This window comes from Drosophila kikkawai, chromosome X (genome assembly GCF_030179895.1).
Source record: "Drosophila kikkawai strain 14028-0561.14 chromosome X, DkikHiC1v2, whole genome shotgun sequence".
In the NCBI taxonomy this organism is placed as follows: Eukaryota; Metazoa; Arthropoda; class Insecta; order Diptera; family Drosophilidae; genus Drosophila; species Drosophila kikkawai.
The window spans coordinates 16,591,202-16,616,698 of record NC_091733.1 but is presented as its reverse complement, the minus strand read 5'-3'; the positions used below and the strand labels follow the sequence as shown (position 1 = coordinate 16,616,698).

The following is a 25,497-nucleotide window of genomic DNA, read 5'->3' as shown; positions in this document are numbered from 1 at the left end:
CTTGTAAGACCCAGCAGGATGAGTAGTGCAGATTTGTGGCCATGACAATAGCATCACTGAGGTATACCCGCAATATGCACACAATAAGTCCCCAGCAACTCATCAGATTTGTCCCAAGGGGGGAACACCAGCTAGTTCCCGCATAGTTTCATACCGATTCCCATCCTTTTCCATTTGTCTTCGATTGGATTGCCGGCAGCTGGGCCTCTGGTGCAACAAAAGTCAACGATAATTTAATCATGTCTCTCCTCCTCGCTCTGGATATCTCAGTGGGTAACCAAGACCGAGTGGACACAAAGCCCGAAGGCTAAGCCGCTGAGAGGATTCACAAGTGCAGAGGGGTGATAGGAGAAGATCTAGAGCAGGACATGGCTTATTCCATTTGGATTGTATTGTCAACGGTTTGCCACTTGCAGCTCGGCCAATTTGTTGCGCACTTGGCGTATGAGTGATATGCAAATGAATATCCACTTCAATGGAAATAAAACTCAATTTGCGAGAGTTTGTACCATAATTAATAGATATCATTGCTGCAGATTGCAGCTGCCAACTGTCGTCCTGTCATTAAACACACACACACACACACACACACAGAGAAAGAGAGAGACAGGGATACTGAGAGAGAGAGAAGGAGAGGGAGGTAGACAAAGACGTGACAAGGCGGCCCTTCTGGGCCTGCTGAGGACGGCCATCAAGTGAGTTTGTCTGGCTCTGATTCGGCCTGCCTTTGGCCTGGTGATTTTCCCTTCCACTTTCCCCACTTTCCACTTTTCTTTGGCTGCCCTTTTCTGGGGAGTTTTCTCCATTTCCCTGGCCTCTAACAAAGTTCCGGCTTAATATGTAGTTTTATTAACCGATTAAGGCTATAAACACACCAACTTTCATATCAAGATGAGGTTTTTCTTTGTTATGCTCTTTAAAAATGAATAAATTAAGTAATTTCTTAAAAGCAAAAGCTTTAAGTACCTTTTAAAGGGTATTCTGGCTTCCCCTAACCATTTCAGAAGCCCCTTAATTCAATTGTCTCATGTTTCTGAAGTATTTGATTAGTGGTTTCGCCTCACACGAAACTGTGCCAGAAATGATTTAGCAACAATAATGGAGGAGGGTTAGGAGGGTAGGAGGATGGGTGGCTTAGGGTGGCCCAGCTTATGATATATAATCCGACCGCAAAGCAAATTTCAATACCGCGATATTGCGGCTAGCCTGTTTATGAGTTTCTTTTGGGTCTCAGTTACATTCTCTAAGCAAAAGTTTTTTGTTTGTTTTTGTTTTGCCAACGCCTTGTGCCCAATTTACTGGGGAGGAAAAATTAATTGAGTTGATAAGCCCCAAAAAAAAAATAAGAAAACCTTTTCGATTTCGAATTTCCATTTGAATCGTTATGGCTGCAATTGTAATGCCATTTCCCCTTGTTATTTAATACATTTTTAAGCAAATATTTTTTAGTAAAAATTTGTTTGCCAACAAACATAAACTCTGCTCCACTCGTGTGCGTATAGCTACGCATCCATGGAGCGATATGTGTTTGTGAAAGTTTTTGGCTTTGCGCTTCGTTGCCTCATGCCTCATGCCTGTGCCTTTTTGGCAGTCCCCGAAAAATCTGATGTGGCCAAAAGAGACAGACAGACAGACAGTCGGTGGGACGAAAGTTTGGCATTTGTTTAATTGGAATTTTTGAGGGGGTTTTGTGCGCCCGACTTGCCCACCAAGTGTTCACCTTTTGGGCCATCCTGGCCCTCGAGTGCAATTTGCAAAATTAACTTCGAACAAGTTGCCTCTAATCAGAGGCAGAGAAAGAGAGAGAGAGAGAGAGAGAGAGAGTCCTATCCCCTTACCCATACCGATCCCCATCCTTATGCCGATCCCCGATATAAATACATATACTTCCTGCCAATGTCATGAGCATCCTGTCCCGTAATGTCCCTCGTCTGGAAACCGCCAAAACGTATCTGCATCTGATGCCTTCCATTGTTTGATTGGCAACGATTTGTGAAATATTGTGCTCCGTTCGATTGCTTTTAATGGCCAAATCATATTTTATGATTATTGACAATCGCTGGCAGTATGCAAATGTGCGTAGGAAATCGTAGGAATCAGAATCAGAATCGATAACGAAATAAATTTCAACGAAATTTGATTGCTCGCCCATAAAGCGTGACTGACGAACATCTTTGAATTAAAATTCATTACAGGAATTGAAAATTTAAAGTTGGAATTTTTTATTGCTTATATTATGTATATATGTATGTATGCACTGGGTATTTTTATAGTCAGTATTGATATCCTTTTTCGTCTAGTTTCGATTCCTTCTGGCAGTAACTGCGGCTTAATTATAATTTTCCAGTTTAATTGGAGTCTGCCGATGCCGCATTAACCGCACCAAATGGGTAAAAATCAATCAGAGTGGAAATTGGGAAAATCCAGGGGAAGGCTTCAAGGTCCTGCTTTTTGCGGTTAACCGGCTGAGTGGTGAGGCTGTGACTGATTGAATGCCTGATTCACTCGCAGATCGATCGATTGACTGACTGAGCTGGAGACTGGGGACTGGAGCCTGCCACTGAGATGCTCATAATTAAGTGGCCATGTGTTAAGCCAAAAAATAAAGAAAAAATAAGAGGTAGCAAGGCATTTCATTTCGCATTAAGCTTACGCCTTTCACTTAGCCTTCGACTTGTCTTTCGTGGGCAGCGGCCATTCCCTTGGAGATCTCTCGGCTCTCGAGGGCATTATTTTATGGCAACGGCTGAGTGTTTCTTCAGCGAATTGCATTTCAGCTTGATTTATTTCATTTCATTTTCATTTCGCCGATGCAGCAAGTGTCCGGAAAAGCGGATGAAAAGCGTTGAGGGGCTCGGTCTCTCTCGGGCGCGGGTGGCTGAGCAAATTGATGGGGGCGAAAGAAATACGGTTAGCAACATAAGTTGGTTATTACTTGCAGCTTAAAGCCAATGCCCGGCCGCAGCTCCCAAAGCTGCACTTGAAGAAAAATAGTGCCACCCTGAGTCAAAGCCCTGCTTGTGGGCAATCTTCAGCCGGGCTAAGCACCCAATTAGCAATGCAGTAGCAGTAAGGGATTATAATGAGGTGCTCCTTGACATGGCTGCCATGGAAACTGCCAAACTATTCTTCAAGTGTACGGCAATCGTCACTCCATCCCCGGGAATCTATCTGCGGGTCTGTGTGTGTGTGTGTGTGTGTGCGAATTCGTTTCAGTTTCAAGTAAAATATTGCATTTCCCCAATGCATGACATGGTTTCAACTGGTCCTGGCGCTGGTCCTGCTGTTTCCTGTTTCCACCAGAGCCTCAGCCTTGGACTCTGACTCTGATTCTGGCTCTGGCTATGTCTCTGGCTGTGCATCGCCTGGCCGGCCCTGCTTTAGACTTTAGCCACCAGCTGAGGGGCAGATAAGCCGGGGCCAGGAGTCCCGTCCCCGCGCACTGGTTTTCCGCATCCATCCCGGCAAACCCATCCCTTAACGCATGAGCTGCGACTGCCGGAACTGGCAGTTTTTCCATTACGACTGCCAGCCAGGCCACACTCTTGGGGGGATGCCTCTTCAACTGGCCGACACTCAGCTCCTTCCTGACTCCGCCACGTATCCTGCTCGCGGATTACTTAATTTTTATGAAATATGAGAGACGCACAGCGACAGTTGCACTTGGAAACAATGAGAAGGGCCATCAAATTAAGCTAAAATGCATTCTTAACTGTGAGTTTAAAACAGAGAAAAAGGAGACTAACTGGATACCCTGTTATAAATATTACTTCACTTTAGTTTATGATATTTTGCTGAAAGTGAGAGGCTTCAACCAAAACCGAAAATATCCCAAAAACCAAAAAGGTTTTACACTCCGGAATGGCGTGCGGTCGGATGCCTTTGCAATTGCCGTAAAAACTATGGATATGCATGTGCCGGCGGCTGTCATTGCAAAGCAGTTTATCTTGAGGTGGGTGCGCCCGAGAGGAAGGATATCAGGATATCACTACAATGATTCGCTTCGTTTGCCTTTCGCCATGCAATCGCTGGCCCCGGCATCAGCGAAATGCGAACTGCGAACTGCAAACTGCGAACTGCAAACTCCAATGCCAAGAGCACGGCGGCAAGGCGGCACTCTTGCACTGAAAGAAAATTTCTAAAAATTCCAAGATAGCTTCTTCACAGGTTGAGAAGTTTGAATTCTTCAACAAATTACAAAACAACCGACAAAACAATATTATTAAAATTATAAATATTAATACTTGAAAATACTTAGGTAACCTCTTAAAAAAAAAACATCAAAAGGAGTAGTCATAGGTTTTTTTCGAGTGTGAAAGCGCCCAAGTCGCTGCCATTGCTTAAATGGCAACACTAAAATGCCACTCAGGGCAATGTTCTGTGTGTGTGTGTGTGTGTGTGTGTGTGTGTGTGAGTGGGTGTGGGGTGTGCCAGTGCCAGGGCAAATATGCATTGCGGTTGTTACCAAATTGCATGCAGTTATGGCAAGCGCCTTGCCAAGGATGCGGCCAGAACGCAGACTTGGCCAGAATGGAGGGTGTGAGGTGACAGGATACGAATGTTACTCCCTCCCCCTTTGGCCGCCCTGCCGAGCGAGGTGCGCTTGAGAGGATGAATTGCCATGATGAGATTTTTAGCGAGTTTTCACTAAAATCCCATCGGGGGGGAATCCCTGGCAAATTGCAGCTGGGCACATTTATCACGCAAAAAATGAGGGAAAACTGCACCCCAAAGCTGTAATAAAATGCGTACTTGAAGCAAATAACCAGAAAGTATAAATTGCAGCCAGGTAATTTGGTCATCAGTAAGTTGGAGATTAACTTTAGGTTTGTTTTTTGTTTTTTTAATAATATTTAAAGATATTTTCTATATAATTATTGATTTTAAATGTTAAAAATCTGCGATTTCAAGAGCTTGAACAACGACTTTTGGGATTTGTTAAAATAAAAATATTTTTACTAATACTAATAAACTTTAATTTAATTTAAACTGTTTTAGTTATTAATTAGAAAATGTATTAAGAATTTACTGATTACATTACATTACTTTTTATATATTTTATTGATATTATATTTATTAACAAGGACTTTTCTCTATATCATTTTAAATGTGGCATGGCCTTAACCTTTATTTATTAAATAACTGGTTAAAATAATACCAAATCTTGGCCTATATTTCATATTTTAAATATTTATTACTGAAAGAAATATAATTTCATTTCAAATTACTAAAAACCCTTTACAAAACTATACAGAAATTATAAAGTCATCTTTAAATACAATTCCTCATCTTAGCATTTCCTTTCTGATTTCCCCGATTTTCCGACAAAAAAAAAACCTCAGCACCTTTATCTTGTGGAAAGTGGGACATCTATTATGATGAATTATGGGCCTCATCACCTTGTCTTCCCTCTTCTATTTCAATTTTATTTTCTCGTTTTGTAGCGACCCTCGTCTGTGTTTGGGATTCCCAAAAAAAAAAAAGTTGAGAAAAGGAAGAAAGGTTACGAGTGGGTTACGGGGGGGAGATGGTGGGCATAAAGAAATTGCATCCTCCTCGCTGATTTCGAGTGTGCACGAGTGAGCGGAAATACTTTTTCTGCTTATCTACATGCTAAAATCTAAGTGGCAACAGAAAATTTTGCGAACAAGAAATTTCCCAGAGTCTGTGTGGGCCAAGAAAGAATAGAGCTGAGGCCTTGAAGAAACTCAAGATGGAGGAGAATGGAAGCCATTGCCAAAAGCCAAAACGGGAAGAGGGGACAAGGGCAAAGGATTCGGCTGGGGGAATATGGAAATAAGTTTTATTATATGTGCGAATGCTTATGGTTCGGTCGTTTTCCTTGCGGATTTCCACCATACAGAATACAAATACAAACATTTTCTGGACGCCATTCGGTGGCCAAAAATGGGATATTAAAGTGCCGGACAGCCATCATCTCCTGCGATCTGAATGATTTTATCAAAACTGCTGACGCTGAATTGATTCGCTACGATTCAGTTCAGTTTGAATCGATTCGATTCGATTCGATTCGATTTGATTTGATGTGCGCTTTGTGCAAATTTATGTGATGTGCTGCAGTTTCATAAATGCGGTAGAGACTGGCCCCGATTCCGGTAATAAATGAAAAAATTTCCAACCTTTTTCCCAACCTTCTTCCCTCTGCGCGTTTATTGATGGCATAATTTCCAAACGCCCCCGAAAATCGTTTAAAGTCCCGGGGGTAAATCAGCAGGGAGCGCGCGGTGCATCATCCCAGGTGGTGTGTGGAAAATCTAAACCCATCAGGCATCATCCAGCTTCCATCTAACACTCGAAGCGATAATCAGATTGAGGCTTTGTGCCAGAGCTCAGGTTTCACCTACAGTACAATGGGCCAGTGAGGCAAAGCTGTACGCAAAAAAGATAATTCACCACCTGAGACCAAGCCAGAGTTGAACCAGTTAGTTAGTCTTGTGTGCAAAAGCTCAAAGTCTATTTTGGGGGTATGTTTGTTTATGCATTCTCCTCGGTGGTCATGACCGCAAGTATGCCTTTCAAATTGAGTGCACCGCGCCTGGCCAGCCCCATTGTTCCATTTGCTGTGGCATTTTAAGAGGGGGAGAAGGCTTTGTTGGAGAGTCAGTGAACGCGCGTTGCTGTTCTGCAATTTGGCGGGAGCGAGCTTTGACGGAACCTACCACCCTTCGCCCCAAACTTAACACGGCTTAAAGGGTTTCAACTGCATTATTTGCAGTTTAAACGAAACAATTTGCTGGGTTTTTTTTCACATATTAAATGTCATAAATCATGGCTGCCGTGGGCGTGGCTGGTTAATTGAATTTATTGCATAATCCACACCTTTGGCATTTCAATTAAGTGTGTGGCAAAAATCAAGTTTTAATTATGAGGTGACATACTATTCCCATTTCTGTACCCCAATTTCTGGCTTGGCTTTATAATTAAATAATTTTTTTTGTTTTTTGTGGCTAATTAAATTATTCATTGGTATTATTCCCCACATAAGGTTTCGCTGGGTGTCTGTATCAATATCAGGAAGCAGCCGCAGCTATCATTGGTTGTCAAGGGTCCTGCGTTCTGCGTGTCTGCCTTCTAGTCCTTCAGCTTGTTGTCCTGGCAAAAGTCATTTCATCTCAGTTCACTTCATTTCTCATGGTATTTTCTGTCTCCCCTGGGGGTCATACTCGCATTGGAGCTTCAATTTGACATTGACTTCGGTTTTATTTTATTTTGTTTTTTTTTTTTTTTCGGGGCCAAATTGAATATTGTTGGGGACAGGGGGCAGGAGGCAGGAGCAGGCGGAGGTCCTCCAAAAAGAAATGTTTGCCAGCGAGTTAATTAAGTGTGTTTGCGTGTGTGTGTGTGTGTGTGTGCGAGTGGTGGCCATATATTTATAGACGCGGTCTGCTGCTTGATTAAACAGACTCAGGCAACTCTCGAATTCCAGCTTGTGTACTTTTGGGTTTTCCGCTTTTCCCCAGATATGACAACGTGACACGGAAAATACACAATTAAAAGCTGGATGATGTATAGTAGCAAAAGATATTTTATATATAACTATTTTTAACATTTTGATTTTCCAGCAAAAAGGTTTAAAAAGTATTTAAGATATAGTTTAATTTGATTTTTAAATATTTCTTTACTATAAAAAATGTATATATAATTATTTTTTATTTATATTTAATACAAAATATTAAGCCTGAAGTTTTTCTAATTCAAATGTAATGTTTTAACCCAAGAATTGGCTTACTTCTTGTAAGGCACTCTCACCTCTGACATATTTTGCCCATTCAACTGACAAATTTCATTTGTATTGATTAGTCAACTTGGGGGATAGAGCCCAACAACCCCACACAGATCACACCCCACACCACACCACAGTCTCCACACCCCCCACACTGACAGCTCCTCAGAGTGAGCCGGATTAGGAATGGGCTAGGGCTGGGTTCTAACCACCTCGGGCTCAGGAGTCAAAGTCTATTTTACATTTCAAAGTGTCAGACAGCATTAGAAATGCTGCCTTCCGCGGCGAAGGGGGGCCAGGATATAGTATATTCTGCTCGCGGAAAAGGACATTCTGCATGTCTATGAAATTCTTGGCAGGCAGCAAAAACCCTGAGAGTGCGTGGCCAGCAGAGCGCGCATTTCAGTAACTCCTCAGACAGCGGCGACAGGATTCCTATCCTAGCTGTGTATTATTGTTTTACTAATGTCCTGCAGAGACATTCCCCATACCCCATACCCCATTCCCCATTGCCCATACCCCATTCACTGGTCCATCGATTAAAGTTACCCGAATTTGTGGTGCCCCCCCGCTAATTGAAATCGAATCTCGTTGGAATGCCCCGGTTAGATAAGTATGATGTGCGAATGCCTGGTAACAATTACCATTAATAATTAATTGCAATCACAAGCTGAGTGACATGCGTCACTCCAAGAATATGTTGTGTGTGGCTTCATTTGATTTTGATCTTGGAATCATGCATTTAATTATGAGAAGATTACTTTGAACCCCATATATGGTATGTAGTATTTGTGGTTATTTGATATAGAACTCTGATCACACTGCAAATTGCCATACTAATTGGTCTCTAATTGTCAGTTTTGTGCCGATTTTCCATACCCATATATCGTTGTTTCAGCTGTCAAGCAGTCAAGCTCAGTTAATGCTAATTATGTTCACATATGCAAAACGAGTTGGCGTTATAAGTAGGCACTGATCATATGTAATTACACGCAAAATTAGTTGGAATTTACACTGAATTATTTTAGCCCCAACTCTGTCTAAAGTGGTGTTGTTTTTTCAATTAATTATGTAAATGTAAACAAAAAATATATATAGAAAAATATAAACGAAACTATAAACTAGCTGCTGCACTTGTCTTTTTTAATTTTTTGATTTTAAATAGATTTTTTGATGTATGAAATATGAAAATGTTGCTTGTATAATATTGCTCTATTTATGAACAATTAGTGTATGTATTACTTCCTTCAAATATTTTATTCTATCTTAATTTTTGTGTAATTTTTCCAAGTGAATTTTTGGTGGTGTGCTTTTCATATTCATTTATATATATTATTATATATATTATTATTTTGAATCATTTGCAAAATATCTAAAACTAAGTCAACAAAAAAGAAATGTATACAGTCTGTGTGAAAATTAAATTGTTGCCACATTTAAGAGACTATTTTTTAGGGGGTTTGCTAAGGAGGTGGTTTACTTATCATAATTTTTGTTTTTAATTTTTATTTATTTATTTTTTTTTTTGTGGTTCAAGCACACAACGAGCGACAGAGAGACAGAGAGAGAGAGAGAGAGAGTGGGGGAAGAGAGAGCTGCAGGCGGGTGGCAGGTGGCAGGTGGCAGGTGGTTTTTGATTAGCTTCTGGGTGGTTTCTTGGGGGTGGTGGTGGCAGTACTTAATGTAGGGACACGCGCGAGCAGAGACTAAAAGTAAATTTCACACGGGCATTCCAAGTTTCGCAATACTCACCCGTATTATCTTCTGATCCCGTATTATCTTGCGGATGCAGTTTACAATAAAGGTAATGACCATTCCGCCAAGAATCAGTCCAAAGACAATCACAATGATGACCACATGCTCCGATTGACCAGTTGTCTCGCCCTGAAAAATGGTTAAAACTAATTAATTTTGATATATTCTATCGAGGTAAACAAATATTTTTAGTTCCTTTGAAGTCAAGGAGGATAGGATTGTGTGGAAAACTATAGAGTAAGGTTGTCTTACTATATAAAATACCTTCTTAATATATCAATTTGTTAAATTTTCGAGCTAAAATAATTGTTTAAAATATTTACAAAGAAAATGTATTAAATAATGGGTTTATTGTTTGGTTTTTAATTAATTTTAATTGTTTTTAAGGTCTAAAAGTACAGGATTGTGTAGAAAAATTTATAGTAAGGTTGTTTTACTATATAAAATACCTTTTAAATATTTTAATTTGTGAAATTTTCGAGCTAAAATAATTGTTTAAAATGTTTGTATCGAGGTAAACAAATATTTACCAAGAAAATTTATTAGTTAATGGGTTTATTGTTTGGTTTTTAATTCATTTTTAATGTTTTTAAAGTCTAAAAGTACAGGATTTTGTGATAAATCTATAGTAAGGTTGCTATACTACATAAAATACCTTTTTAATATTTGAAATTGTTAAAGTTTCCAATTAAAACAATTGTTTTGAATTTTGTTGTTCTCTTAAGTCATAATTTTCTTGACGTATTTCAAGTTATTAAATTATTATTGTATTATAACATTTAATATTATTTATTATTCTATTAATTTATAATTTTCTTGACGTAATTCAAGTTATTACAAGTAACAACAAACAAGTAATCATTGTATAATTTTACTACAAAAATGTCTTAATTTTGACTACCCAAAATATAAACTTAGAAACAAAACCTACAGAGATATATGCAATAAATTAAAGAGTCTTTTCTCAATGAGGGTACTAAAATATCATTTTTTGTATTTTATTGGCCACATTTGATGGCCCATTGTGTTGTATAGCATTTTTGCTATATATTCCATATACTTTATGACGAAATTCAGGCACCATTAGGAGCTGCTGCCTATGGAAGGCCCGGCTGTCATCATAAATTATATTATTATACGCGCCAGGAGAAGGCCAAACAGGAGGAGCTACATAGCAGCAGCAGCAGCAGCAGCAGCAGCAGCAGCAGCAGCAGCGTGTATTTTGAACCAATTTTAATGTCGGCCAATTAAATAAACATAACATGTGCATGCGCTTGATTGAGCATTTGATTGAAGCCCGCTTCCACATGCATGTGCCATACACATGCTGCACACGCATTCATTTAATATCGTTTGAGCAAATTAGAGACCATAAACCGAAACCAGCCAGAGAAAAAAACTTCAAAATTCGATCTGGAAATGCAAATGGCCCCCAATTACACCTAATATGACCAATAATTATGAAAGCATTTTCATTTTCATTTGTCCCAAAACGAAATTGTTCTGCTGTGAATGCCAAATATTAACGAATTCGGCTTTAATTTGGACAAGATGTTCGACATAAAAACCGAGCTGAAACTTTTGTTAATTATTAAATAATATTATTTACATAAATATAAGCTAGGTTTTCTTTTTTTGATTTGATAAAGTGGGTTTTTTCTTTTACAGAATATTTAATTTAACAATTTTCAAGAATTTTCTAAAGAATATTAAATAAACAATAATGAAGGACAAACAAATCAACTTTTTCTATGAAATTTAAGCAATAATTAGAGTTTTAATTCCAATAAAAATGTTTTTAAGCACAAATATATTCAAGAAAAGCAGAAAAAAATATATTTTAATAAGAAACTAGGTCCTTACGGCATTCCCTAAGAATCTTCTAAGCCACAAGTATCTCTATTAACCTCTTAAAAGAGTGTTAAACCCAATATAATTCCCAAACATTTCTAGTATTTGGCTTAAATATTTTTTATCTGGGATTTACCAACCCAAAAGTGGCACTGCATGAATCATTTCCCCCCTCGATGCTGACTTTATCAACTTGACTGATCTCTGGCGGAGTCCCCACAAATAACTGTTATTTACGGCTAACAACCAAGTTGAAAGATGCTGTGGGAAAAAACACACAAAAAACAAAAACAAAAGCACCACAACCTCTTCCCCCCTCTCCTGCTGCTTCTCTTCTGAAATACAAACCTCAAACTTTGCCAAACAAAACTTATTTGACCAACTTTGTGTTTGAGCATGCTGCAAGTGTGTGCGTAACGTGTGTACGTGAGTGTTTTTGGATGTTGCCACCATCATCGGCGTGTTGAGCATATTTATAATGAGCACGGGCATTGGGTTTCGGGGCGACACCCCTCTCCAGGGGCGGCGCAGAGGGAGGCAGAGGGGTGTGGACCCAAAACTCGCTGCGGGCCAACGGGTTCGCCTACAATTAGATGCACGTACGAATGGCCGAGTTTTATGTGCGATATACACTGAGCATAAATAGGGGTGATTCTTTCAGTAATTTATATTTAAAATTTTAAGGGTTTTTAAATTTTTTTTTAATTTAAATAGCTTTGAAAAAGCCTATAAATAATGTTGTTGAAATAAGTCGAATTATGTTTTAATTTATGGAAAAATGTTGCCAAGCTAAAAATGTGTTGAGCAACATTAAAGGCTGCTGCCACCAAAGCCCTGAAACTATGGTAAATAAATTTAACTAATCTAATCTATAATAATTTAACTTAACAAAAAAAGAATTAATGACCTTGGCTTGATGAAAAAAGAGACTAATTGTGCTATAATTTATGGGTAAAACTTGAATTTAACTTGACGGAATGTTGCTAGGCAGAAAAGTGTTAACTGGCTTAAGAATATGGCAACATTTTCTACAAAATAATTGTAAAAATAATAAAAGTGTAAGAAATATCAAAAGTAAAGTTTATTACTCAGAATAATTGGGTTTTTAAAACAATATTAATACTTGATCCCAGGTTTATATTTTAAGAACTAACAAACTAAGACTCTTCCTCACTAAATAACTAAGCATAACTACATTTAAATAATTTTATTATTTATTTAAAGTATAAAAAATACCAAAAGTTAAGATCATTGGAAAGCGTAATAAGCTTTTTAATCGAATATAAAATCATAATCCCAGATTATATAAAAATTTATCAGAACTAAGAGACTCCAATCTCCACTACATTTCCCCCAGTTGTTATTCCCATACCTAATAGATTTAGGAAATTAAATTGACTGTAATCAAATAATAATTGATCTACAATTTATTCTCGCCGTGTAGGCGTGTCACTTACCGTACAGCCCTCCTCGTCCCATCGAAATTTACAATTGTCTAGGTCATTACATTTCAAATCCTTTGATATGCAGGTCGCGTCCTCGCAATCGTACTCGTCCTCGGTGCAGGCTGCCAAATGCGAAAAATACAGTTTAAGAGTTTCGAGTTTGAGAAAGTTGAAAAAAAAAAAAAGAAAATCAAACGAAAAGCCAGCCAAACTGGCTAAAACGGCAATCAAAGCGCAAAATGCACAGTGGAATGGACAATTGACTTCTATTGAAATCGCTTCGCATAAAATTGATGGTGTCATTCCATTGCCCTTTTCAAACCGGACAATTCAATGGGTCCTTCATTGAGGTCTAAAAACGATTGAGTGTCATCTTCGTGGCTGTTGTTTTCGGGGGGAAAAACTATAAATTTTGAAATGAGTTTCTCAAGAAAGTAGTCAAAGGTTTGTAGAGGATTCGATGCGATTAAATGGGAATTTAATTTTTTTGAAAAACAATTGATCTGGTCGGACTTTTATCTTGACATTACTCTGTGAGCTGATGACTTTAAAGTCCCCATCAATGGAGGACCTTAAATCGATAGACTCTCCACCGTGCGTCAATCGAAAGGCGACGATGGGCGAGAAGCCACAAAGCAAATGCACGTAATCTCCGGCATAAATCGCTCTAGCAACAACAATAATTGCCGATGCCTGGCAGTGGGATGATGGAGGAGGGAGCTGCTCGAGGAGCTGCAGGAGGCTCGGTCCTGGAGAGTAAGCAGCAGTAGCTGGCTGCTCCAAAAGTAAACAATGCTGGCCCGGGGACAAAGGACAATCGTTGAATGACAAAAGAGTGCTTAGCCTTTTGCCTCTGGCAACTGGCGGCAATCACGCAGGACCCCCGTTCCTCCTGCTTATTTCTCAGAATCAGAAAGACGGAAAGACAGACAGACATACAGAGAGACACCCAGATAGGATTCGGTGGCTGGCTGGAGATAGTCTTGGTTAAACTGGCAACTTGCCCCACACTAGGCTGGCACTCGCATTCGCCGCCAGAATCTCCAGCTGTCAAATGGGCAACCGAAAAAGGAGAGAGATTTGGGGCCAGCTTAGCACCGGATTGCCCTCTAGGATTTTCGGGCATGCCTTTGTACTTTTCACCCCGGCCATTTGTTGCCAAATTCGAGGGCTTTTGCCGAATCGAACTCCAGCTTGGACTTACCAGCTCCTCGGTCCCGGAACGCCGTGTACAGAATGCCGAATGTCGAGTTAATCGCAATTTGATCTGCGTAGAAGCGCAAGTGCAAAATGTTTGACTCTGCCGTGATGCTCTCGCCCGCGGAACCGCAAAAGTTCTTTACCCTGCAATGTGTAAAAAAGAAAGGGTATTGTTAAATAACATAAATAATTTCAAACAATTTTAAAAATAACAAAGAGTGGAAAATTTACAAGAAATTGGCAAGTCACAAGTTTAGTTCAAGAACTTTCCCTTTGAAGCCTTCTAGAAAACTTGTAAATGAAAATGGAAGCTAAAAACGATTATTACTGTTTTTTTTAGGCATTTGAAGTTAGATTAAAGCTGTACAAATAAATTAAAATTTCAAAGAAATAAAAAGTGATATGAAAATTTACAGAAAGGAGAAAAATTAAAGTTAAATTTCAGTATTACTTATTTTTTAAGCATTTAAAAATGAGTTTAAATTAAAAAAAAAAATGTACAAAGAAAACACCTTTGTATTCCTTTAAAAATTTCAAAAAGCTTTAAAGTAATAAATTTCAACTCTAATTTAATAAAAATACAAAATCATTTACTTAATAAAATCCTATAAAAAAAGCATCCAGCAATTGATTATGATTCGATTCTTTACAACTTGCCGACGTTGCCTCTGACAATTTGTTAAATATTTGGTCATCGATGGCACGCACTCAAACACACACACACACACACAGAGACACACGCATAATCGATAATATCAATAATTTATAATATGGCTTAAATGATGACGTTCACTGAATACAGTATTTATGTTCATTTCGCCGGTTATTGTTTCAATGGCAGGCACAGTTGCGACCCGTCGTGTGCGATAAATTGTTACGAAAAATGAATTTAAATGAAAGCAAAGGCAGCAAAGACAGCATCAAATCAGTGGCTTCCGAGAACCGAAAAAGGACAGGGGCTGCCACAGGCCACAGAATTTTCCATTCGCCATTCGCCTTTAACATTTTCCGAAAAGCTGAAAATGCCAGTCAATCAATTTGAGTGTTGTCCCGAGCAGCAACAGTAGAGGCAGCAACAAGTGGAAATGTATTGGCGCGTTAAAAGCGGATGTCAATGCGTGTTGAAGATGCCGAGAGTCAATTGCTCCGTTGCTCAATCGCTCAGTCCATCATTGAGTCAGCCAGGAGATGGTAAAATGGGGAAGCGAGACCAAGGAGATTGGTTGTGCAAGTCAAAGGCAATGCCACTTCCGCTGGCGGTACAATTTACTTTTGGCCGGTAATAAATTGAAAATTTTGCCTTGGCCCAGGACCCCATTCCCCATTCCCCATTCGCCATTGCCTTTACATTTCCAGGCCAAAGGACGACAAGACCAGGGCTTTGATCTCTCGCCTTTTGGGCAATGCGGAAATTGGTTTGCGGCGTTGCGTATACGACATCACGAATATTGCGTATACGCCACCGAAGACTGCAATTTGTCAGCGCTGTAAAATTTTTGGGGCGAAATGCGATTAAGCAGCGTATCGAACACTCACCTCAATGGCATCACAGTCTGCTCGGGGAAAATGTCCAGGAAATTCGTCTCGCAGTCGTTGGGCTTGCTCAGCTTAAAGTCCAGGAACTTGAGAAAGATCTGTGGGGAAAATCACAAAAATAAAATATTATAAATTGCTTTTATCCTTAGTTTAATGTGTAATATAAGCTCACCTTCCAGTTCTCCCTGACCTGTATCCGCCAGATGCAATCCAATGCGATCTTGTTGCGTATGACCTGCTCCCGTATGTCCGCCGGCACGTCTGTAGAGTTAATGAACCCCTCATAGCCATCCTTTTCAATGGTACAGTTGAGATCGGTGCTTGGAGCCTCCCGATTCCTATCCAGATACTCGTACACGGCACTGAAGCCCGTGTACTCGATGGTCTCGTCCGAGTGGAAGTGCAGCCACAGGTAGCGCTCCTTTGAGGTAATCTCTGGCGGGAAGTCAGTGCCACAGAATTTACCAATTAGCGTGGAGAACCCATACTGGCCATCTCGGATCTGCAAGGATATGGGAACATTTTCTTTACGTTGGTCTTAAGTCGGCAGTCGGCAGTCGGCAGTTTTTCTTAGCCTAAACCGATTTGGCCGGGGCTGCGCATTCAAATCAGGCTTACTACGAGCAGCGCCAGAGACAACATTCAATTAAAAGTTGCCATTTTTTTGGTGCAACAAGGAAAAGTCGCAAAGGAAACAAATCGAAAACTTTGCCAAGACCCCGGAAAAGCCGGAGCAACTAAGCAAGTTTTCCATTCGCTTCTCCTTGTTTTTTATGCAGCCTGCAACAAAGTTTGTGTTTTTAATGCCTTGACCCTTTTTAGAAGTGGCTTATGGTCCATACAGAGAGAGAAAAGTGTGGCTATCGAAATTCATAGATTTTTAGTCAAAAGGGAAATGTTTTGTTTTCTATTTATAAATAACCATTTATTTTTCACTTTGTTTTATATAAAATTGTTAGCTTTTCGTCTCTGTGTATCCGTGATTGTGTCTCAGTTACCAGTTGCGCTTTACTTACCTCGAGAAAATCAAATTTGCACTCCTCCTTGGCCTCGATATTGAACGAGTTGCGAAAGTCCAGGCGTATGATTTGTCCCTTTGGCGCTGTAATTAGATGCCGTGGACATAACAGCCAACACGTTAGTACACACAGCTATTTCATCTTCACAAAACCAGTTACCGCCACGTAGCCATGGCACCTGCCAATCCCGCCCAGCTTACTTAAAGTCAAATGGCCCCGGGGCCGGGAAACTGATTAACAACAGCTCAGCTCGGCTTCAGCGGCAGAAGCCGGGACTGTGGCTGTGGCTGCGTGGAACTTCGGAAGACCGAAGAGTAAATGCACTAAAATTTTAAAAATATTTAGAGTCTAGAGGGGTTTTTAATCTTTAATTTATTAATAAATATATTTTGTTTAGTATAATAAATCATCTATAACTATCCCAAAAGTAAACAAGCCTCAACTTCACGATGGCCAATAAAAATATTCAAATGTAGGCCTGGGATTCCAGCACTTAACCCTCTACCACCTAGGACCTACACATGCATATATCCCTCGGGGTCAAAGGAAAGCGTGAAAGTGAAAGGACAAGACCCAATCTAGCATATATATACATATATATAGAGCAAATGAAAGCATCTGGGGACCCATTTAGTGGAGGCATAAAAAGAAGAAGAATGCATCAAGATGCTGGACACACACCCACACTCATTCATTCATTCATTCATTCACACTCACATTGCGGGTCATACATATTCAAGCAACCAATACTCGGCGTGAATCAATGGCAATGTGGTTCTGGCGGTTCTGGCTGATTCTGGGCATTTGAAAATACGCTTTTTCCCCCGGCCACCTTGGCAACACACCATCAATTGTCCAGACATTAACACCCACACACGCTCGCACACCCATAAAGGAGATGGACAAGTAATGAAAGTGGCAAAGAAGCGATTGGCCTTGGTCTTAGACTAGACTGGGGTGAAGGGTATATTAAAGTCCAGAGCCACGATTACTGGCCAACAGAAGTTTCCTGTTTAGCTGCTAACTGGATAAACTATACAGAAACCTCGCATATACAAATAAGCTGATGGTTCCAGCTCTCAGCTGCTTTCCGAACAACTTTCAACTCTCCTCGGATCCGCCGTGTAACCGCAACACTTTTACGACTGCAATCCCTGGCGGAGGGAGCGAGGGAGACCCACCCGGACCCGGCCATAAACCGAGCCTCATCTGGCTGCTGCCTTTTTTGTTGGCCCCCGCTTAGTTCAACATTAACATGGCCCTGATATGCAAATAAGCTAGTACGAACGACCCCTAATGCTGAACACAAACGGGATTGCTGGTGGCAGAGGATGAAGGGAGGCAGGGATGAAGGGATACTGGGTTCCTGGAAGCATCCACATATGCTGACATATTTGTGGATTCATATACTGGGGAGACCGCTGATGCGTGCTTATGGAAAGTCAATCATTCGCTTTCAGGTTTTATCTGTCAGCTCTTGACTTTTGCAGTGACATTATTTTGTCTTAACTGACAAATGATTTGGCCTCCCACCGACTTTAGATAACATAAGCAGCATTCGAGTTGAGTTCAGAGTTGGAGAATTTCTCCAGCATCCGAACAACCAAGCATCCCAGTTCCCAGTTCCCGGAGGCAGTGAAGCGAGTGCTCAAATATGATGGCGCCCCGGCACAATCCCCAATAGAGAGAGGGATCGTATTATAGGGGCTGGGGAAATGGTAAATGGAGAAATGGAAAATGGTAGAAGAGCTGGGCGAGTGGTGGGGAAATGGGAGTGCTAACGCTTTTAAATGGGCCACACAGAACGGCCCTGCCATGTGGAGAATCTGTGTGGAGCATCTTACGCATCAGCGCCATCTAATGCCTCCGGTTCACTGGTTCCCTTTCCCATTCCCACTCCCACTCCTACCGACTGACTGACTGACTGACTGACATCTGGTAATGTCAACAGCCAACCAAGACTTGGCCAAAGACTTTGCAATTATTTGCAGTAGCGCTCGCTCGCTGGCTCGTCGCCGCCAAGTGCTTGCCATATAAACTTTTACGAGGCCTGCACTTCACTCCACTCACACTTGAAGAAAAAAATGCCTTAATAGTATTGAAGAGCATCTTAAATCTATATACTATCTGGAGTTAATACACTGTGTGACTTGATTGATTAATAAAATAATACAAGTTCGTATTTAGTATTTAGAAAAATCTCGGAATTAAACTTAACTTGTTTCTTTTCTGTGTGTATCCGTCCACTCAGCAACAGGCTTCCCTCAAAGTTCGTATTTGTCTTTGTGGAACTCAGTTACAGATACTACTGTATTATAGCAGACTGATGGCTAATTGCCTAGCCGGAGATAATCCGCAGGAATGAGTCAAGTGACTGTCATGAATATGAAACCAGAAGGGACTCGCAAGCTTCGAAGACAATGGCATGTCAAGTGTCCACATATATATTTCAATATGTTTCTCCTGCTACAAATTAATCTACATCAATAAATGAAAAAAATAAATTAAAAATCTAAAGTCAACATCCATTTTTAAGCAGTACTAGCTTCAGTTATTGGTTATTGCCATTAGCTCGCTTATTTTGAACATATTTTTTACACTCCAAATAGAATATAGCCTCCTTGCGGGTTGTATAGAAACCGTTCTTCCCCCTCCTGCGACAAACAATCAGAGCCCGGAGCCTTCACAACACTTAGGCCCAAGCTGTTGGCATACGACTCTAGAAATTCTCGGGTATAATAGTTATACTCCATGTCCTTCAGCCACAACTTGGTCCGCACCCAGGGCACCATGCCAGGAAAATCGGATCTGTTCTGGAGTGCAAGTCGCTTCGCGGTCAATCGATTTTCTTGCATCCTGTAGAATTCAAAGTGATGGAAATTGTCACCGCCAAAGGGGATTTCCTCAACAATCGGATTGTTGTTTTCGTCAACCCGAGGCTGTGCCCCACCTCAGCGTTGACCCACTGATCAGCTGGATTCCTATTGTTCTCCATTTATTTGTGGACTCGAAATGTTTAGGGGGGTACTCCTTCTTGAAGGTAATTGGGTGTCCTGGATTCTTTTGATAACTCCTCGTTATAGAGTTTTTTCACGTCTTTTTTCTTGACCTGCTTTGATTGGTTTTTGATTTTAATTTAAATTGTTTATTATTTGTTCAATTACCTATGTCAAAATTCCAAAGAATATCTCTGGATATTGCCTTGGAAAAGCTTTTCTTTGCAAACTTATAGCCTGTGGTTAACCTTTCACTTGAATCAATTGTTTCGGTAAGACAGACACATCAAGTTTTCAGTTGAATTCAACACAAGTTATGCTCGCTTTTGAATAAAATTGGCTTACATTGGCTTAGTGATGGGAGAAAAGAGGCGTCGATATTCACTAATCGATTTATACTCGTTTTTTAGACTATCGTTATCGTTATCAAAACAAAAGTCAAATTTATTCCGATTATTTTTTTTTTTTTTTTATTTACATTCTGTATACTTAAAGTTATAAACTAAAGCAACAGATGGGAGCCATAGCTACTTAGGCTTTAGGCTGTTATTCCGATTAATTATGAAACCTTTCCTTAAAACGATATTAATGTGAATATATTAAATATTTATCACCCAATTTAATAATATTTGTATAGAATTTATAATTTAATTTATATATAATCAGTTTTATATGGAAATACTTCTTAACCCAGGACAAAACTCACCTGTTATCACCCGCGTACAATTTATATTCTTCGGATAGAGATTGGGATACTCGGGGCTGTACAGCTCATTCTTGGTGGGATCCCCCTCGACGAAGAGCCGGCAGCGATCCACCTGGTCCTCCTCCGCCGCCTGACGCTCGCTTCGTCCCGCTCTCGGCGGCCTGGAGATGGTCAGTGGTGGTGTATCCCGCCAGCTCTCCTCAGGCCTTTCACCCTCGGCCACGTCCTCCTCGCGAAAGGGGCGGCGGGTAAATGCCGGGGGCGTGTCCGCAGGAGTAAGCCAAGTTGGCGGAATTGCCAGCGATTCATCGGTTGGCTTGGGGCGATTGGCGATTACCTCACTGCCGGCCGACGCTGCAAGGAAATGAAAAGGAAATGGGAAATGCCTGAGTATAATGCAGTTCAAGTGTCTATTTCCATATAAAGGTAATGTCTGGTGTCTGTGTATGTGACGGTAGCCTTGCGTTTTATTATTTTAATAAGAATCATGAGTATTCAAATTTATGCAGCGAAAGCGCGCTGTATTTTTTTTTTTGCATACCCTTGAAGAAAGTATTAAAATTACACTAAGCATAAGGTTTCTTTGCAGTAAAAATACCTTCGTTTTGTAATTTTAGAATGCTGAAATTACAATTAACCACTGTAACCTTTATATTATATTTACTTTGAATTTTATTTTCACCAGAAAGGAAGAGTATACAAACTTCTGCTGCCTGGTAAAGCTTAGCTTCCTTTTCTCGTTATTATTTTTAATAATGCGCATAACTTTTTGTAAAAGGCAAAACTAAAAGCGAGAAAAAGCAAGAAACAAGGGCGAAAAGCATATATTTATTAGGCTTTAAAAACATTTATATTTATATTTAGAATTTTTCTAGTTATAGCTAATCAAAAATACATATAGTTTTTAGGATCTAAAAGGACTCCTTTCCTGAGTTTTAAACTTTTAAAAATTATAATAAAACCCAAGTTCTTCTAGAAATCTTTCCTTGCCAAATACTTACCCATAATATTGTCTTTATTAACAAAGAAATAAATTAATTAATTAATAAAAACTTGAAAAACTTGTTTTTATTTCTTAAAAGACCTATGTTTTATGTTAACCTCTTAATTATGCCTTTAAATAGCACCCGTAGTATGAATGTGGCATGCCAAAAAGTAGGCAATGCTTTTTTTTAAAGCCTTAATTCGCTTCTTTCCACTTTCGCTCGCTTGCCCGCACTCTCCCTCTCCCTGTGGCTTATTCTCCCTCTCTTTCTCCATGGCCCTGTGCCGTCTCTTTCTAGCTGAGCAACTGCAACTGTAACTGAAACTGCACCCAAACAACAATCATTAAGCCCATGCAAAGTAGCCCAAAGCATCGCACAAAACACTCCTCCGTGTTTTTTTTTTTTTTTTTTTTTTTTTTTTTTTTTTATTGAAAAGAATATAGGCTTAAATACATATGTTACAGAGGATGGATAGGGTGGAAAGTCCGCACCCGTGGGACTGCCGCAAAGCTATACTTCACGGGGGCGGTTGGCGGTCCTGTTGCCGCTCATCGGTCGCCTTCGGTGCGACGGGTCTGCTCCCGGCGCCTCAGCTCTCGCATCACGGTTGCTGCCATTTCGGCAGCCGCATTCCATTTGGAGGGGGTCTCCAACATGCAACCGACTAAGTTGTCGGGTGTCAGGCGGCAGTTCATTGCCGCTTCCAGCGCGGCTCGTTCCGCCGAGAATAGGGGGCATACGAAGAATGCATGCTCCGCGTCCTCAGTAAAAGCGCTGCCACAGTAGTCGCAGTACGGGTCGACCTCATGCTTAAACCTGTGGAGGTAGGCCTTGAAGCAACCATGTCCTGTGATAATCTGCGTGGTGTAGTAGTCCAGCTGACCATGTCGTCTCTGCAACCAGGGAACCAGATCGGGGATGAGCCTGTAGGTCCATCGTCCTGTGCTCGCGTTGTTCCATCTATCCTGCCATCGAGCCATGGTGCTGCTTCTCTGGATTCTGCTACCTGAGTTCCCAGTCCTGCGCTCCTCTGCCAGTAGGTCTATTGGGATTGCTCCCGACACCACCAATGCAGCTTCTTCTGACACCGTGCAGAAGCAGCTCGAGATGCGCAAAGCGCAGCGTCTGTAGACAGACTTACACTGCCGGCTGTAGCTGACAGTCCTCATGGCTTCCGCCCAAATCGGCGCGGCGTACAAGATGGTCGAGGTCACCACTGTAGCTATTAATCGTCTGCTATGCTGCTTTGGGCCACGGGTGTTGGCCATCATCCTAGAGATAGCGGCAGTGGCCTTAGATGCCTTGGCCGCTGCGTACTCCAGGTGGCTCTTAAAATTCAGCCTATGGTCGATCATGACTCCGAGGTACTTGATCGCCGGACTGGACTCGACGTATGTCGAGCCGACCCGGAAGGTGACCTTCTCTACGGTCTTTCTACTGCTTATGAGCACTGCTTCCGTTTTGTGTTCGGCGAGCGAGAGACCGTTGTCTTTCAGCCAAGACATCATCATGTCGATTGCAATGCTGCATTTAGCAGAGACATCGGACAGGTGCTTCTCCACCGTGACCAGCGCTATATCGTCAGCGAACCCTACTACGGCGCAGCCATCTGGTAGTGGAAGTCTCAGGATCCCGTCATACATGACGTTCCACAGGATTGGCCCAAGAACAGATCCCTGGGGTACACCACCTGTCACGTGGTGCATCTGGTTGCCGTCGTCGGATGTGTACAGAAGGACGCGATCTTTGAAGTAGTCCGCTATCAGGAGGGTGAGGTTCCCTGATATGCCGCCGTGTTGGAGTGCCTGCAGGACTAAGCTCCAATTTGCTGAGTTAAAAGCGTTTTTGACATCTAGGGTGGTGACCAGGCAGTATTGCTTGGTGCCTCCCTGCCATCTTTCGCCTTCAATCGCGTTTGCTGCCATTAGCGTTACCTCTCGTATCGCGTCGATCGTGCTCCGCTTCTTCCTGAAACCGTGCTGCTGATTCGATAGAGCTCCACGCTCTTCGATCTCTCTCTCCAACTTGTTGCAGATTATGCGCTCAAATATCTTCCCCAGTGTGTTGAGCATGCACAGGGGGCGATATGAGGACGGGTCGTCATTCATTTTGCCTGGTTTAGGGATAAGCACCAGTCTCTGCTGCTTCCATACTCTTGGAAAAGTGCGCTCCGCAATGCACCTGTTGTATACCTGTGCAAATAGGCTTGGGAATGACTTCATTATGGCATGAAGTGCAGCGTTGGGAATGCCATCGGGTCCCGGGGCTTTGGCTGCCTTGCTGCTGGCCAACGCGCACAGTATTTCCTCCTCGTTGGTGAAGATCGCTTCACTCGCAGCTATGTTTGGCAGCACGAGGGGCGGCTGCGACGGGAACAGCGTGGAGATTATAGCTCCAAGTTGTTCCTGGGAGGTTGGAGTCGGCGGTCTGTAGAGTTTGCCCATGACCAGCTTGTAGGCCGAGCCGAAGGGTTCCTGGTCTGCTGCATCGCACAGCTCTTGGAAGCACCTGCTCTTACTCGTCTTAATAGCGATTTTGAGGGCTTTTTTCTTCTCCTTGTAGCGTGTCTCGAACAGCGCTTGCGTGGGACGCCCTCTACTTCGTTGACATCTTCGCCTTGCAGAGAGGCACTCGCTCCTAGCGACGGATATCTCATGATTCCACCAGGGGACTGGTCTCCTTCCATTTCCTCTAGTGGAGCTCGCCATGGCGGCATCACAAGCAGCCTTGATTCTCGCGGATAATATGCCGGCGCAGGTGTTGGCGTCGCCAGTGATGACGTTGCCATCCATACTGCTTAGGAGTGTGTCTGCGTTAAGGGTGTGTACCTTGTACGCAGATTGCCGGAGAGACGGGCTCTGCTGGCTGTGCGTCGTCTGGGTGATAATGGCTGCGTGGTCGCTGTATGTGAGCAAATCCGTGACCTTCCAGTGGCTGGTCCGGCAGAGCTCCGGGCTGGCGAAAGTCAGGTCAATGATTGACTCTCTGCCTGCCTTGCTATAGGTGCATCTAGCTCCATCGTTCAGGAGACAAACGTCTAATACACTCCTCCGTGTGCGTGTGTGTGTGTGTGTGTGTGTGCTTGAGTGTGTGTGCGAGCATCTGGATGTGCTTGTGTGTGCCTAACTGTGTGCACAGGGCATTGGCACAACATTCAACAAAAAGTCGGCTTAGAACCACCGCCGAACCTCAGATGCCCTCGATCCCGGAACTGCGGCTAGCTACCCAACAGACTCCAATTAGATATAAGTATTTAAGTATATATAACTATATAAACCCCCGATTTCTGACAGTCTCAAGTGCTTGTAAAACCGCAACAGAATTTGGCTTTTAGAAACTAATGCAAGCCGCACTATGTATTATTATCATCAGCAGCAGGAAACTGATTTCAATTGGCTTTCACTTGATATGGAAATTAATTTGATAATTGGCAAGGTAATTTATGGTAATAATATTCAAGGTTGTGGTTAAATCTTGAATCATAAAGATAATGCATAAGTCGAAGGGTTTATATTTAGTTTGAGCTTAAATATCGCTGATCCATGAAGTTAATTTTGAGATTACATTTTCAAGGATTTTATATAAAATTTTAAATATTCTTGTTAGCTATAAATATATCTTTAATTATAATATATTCTATATTATTATAAGCTTTAATTATTACAAATTATTTACCTTTATATATTTTATTTTTAATTTTTTCCCTATTTTGCTGAACAGCCCTAGCCTAGTTCCACTTCTTGTGTTGATTTTACGGGTCTTAGGGTATATGTATGTGTATGCAGGATTCGTTACACCAACACACACACACACACACACACACACACAAGTACTCTGGCACACACACACGTACGCAAAGAGACATGGGGCACATGTGAAGTGTTTGCCTCACATTACATGGCTGCTAGTGCCTAATGATGTAGCAACAAATTTAATAAACATATTAAGTGTTGATGTTTTTGTAATCGGACAGGGCAACGCCAGATGTTACTCCAGTTCCAGTTCCACTCTCCCCCTTCTCTCTCTCTCTCTCTCCTTGCCTTTTTACCACACACACACTACACACAGGCACACTCACAGTCACCCTTGTATGGCATCCATTTTGCCGTAAGTCAAAAGCTGCTTATTTCCGTTCTGATTCTGTTGTTGTTTCCGTTTCTGCTTCTGTTTGCTCCAGCAACTCCAGCTCTCTCGATAGAAACTATATATTTGCCACATCAATTAAGCGGAATGAACATTAAAATTAATTTTAATGCGAA

The 25,497-nt window shown here is 41.4% G+C and overlaps 1 protein-coding gene across 2 annotated transcripts in view; it reads right to left on the bottom strand.

Annotated features, from left to right (window-relative positions):
- The window catches only part of Neto (Neuropilin and tolloid-like), a 78,142-nt gene that overhangs the window by 8,950 nt on the left and 43,695 nt on the right, over nucleotides 1-25,497 (bottom strand). The window contains exons 1-8 of one of the 2 annotated variants that reach the window (XM_070288428.1): nucleotides 20,851-20,941; nucleotides 20,253-20,606; nucleotides 16,548-16,633; nucleotides 15,704-16,033; nucleotides 15,532-15,629; nucleotides 14,000-14,139; nucleotides 12,808-12,917; nucleotides 9,497-9,628 (exon numbers count right to left, since the gene is read on the bottom strand). In XM_070288428.1, coding sequence (XP_070144529.1) covers nucleotides 9,497-9,628; nucleotides 12,808-12,917; nucleotides 14,000-14,139; nucleotides 15,532-15,542 — 393 coding nt within the window. In that variant the 5' untranslated portion in view covers nucleotides 15,543-15,629; nucleotides 15,704-16,033; nucleotides 16,548-16,633; nucleotides 20,253-20,606; nucleotides 20,851-20,941. Of the gene's footprint in view, nucleotides 1-9,496; nucleotides 9,629-12,807; nucleotides 12,918-13,999; nucleotides 14,140-15,531; nucleotides 15,630-15,703; nucleotides 16,034-16,547; nucleotides 16,634-20,252; nucleotides 20,607-20,850; nucleotides 20,942-25,497 lie in introns of those variants that run through there. The other variant, XM_017162760.3, reaches the window with a different exon arrangement.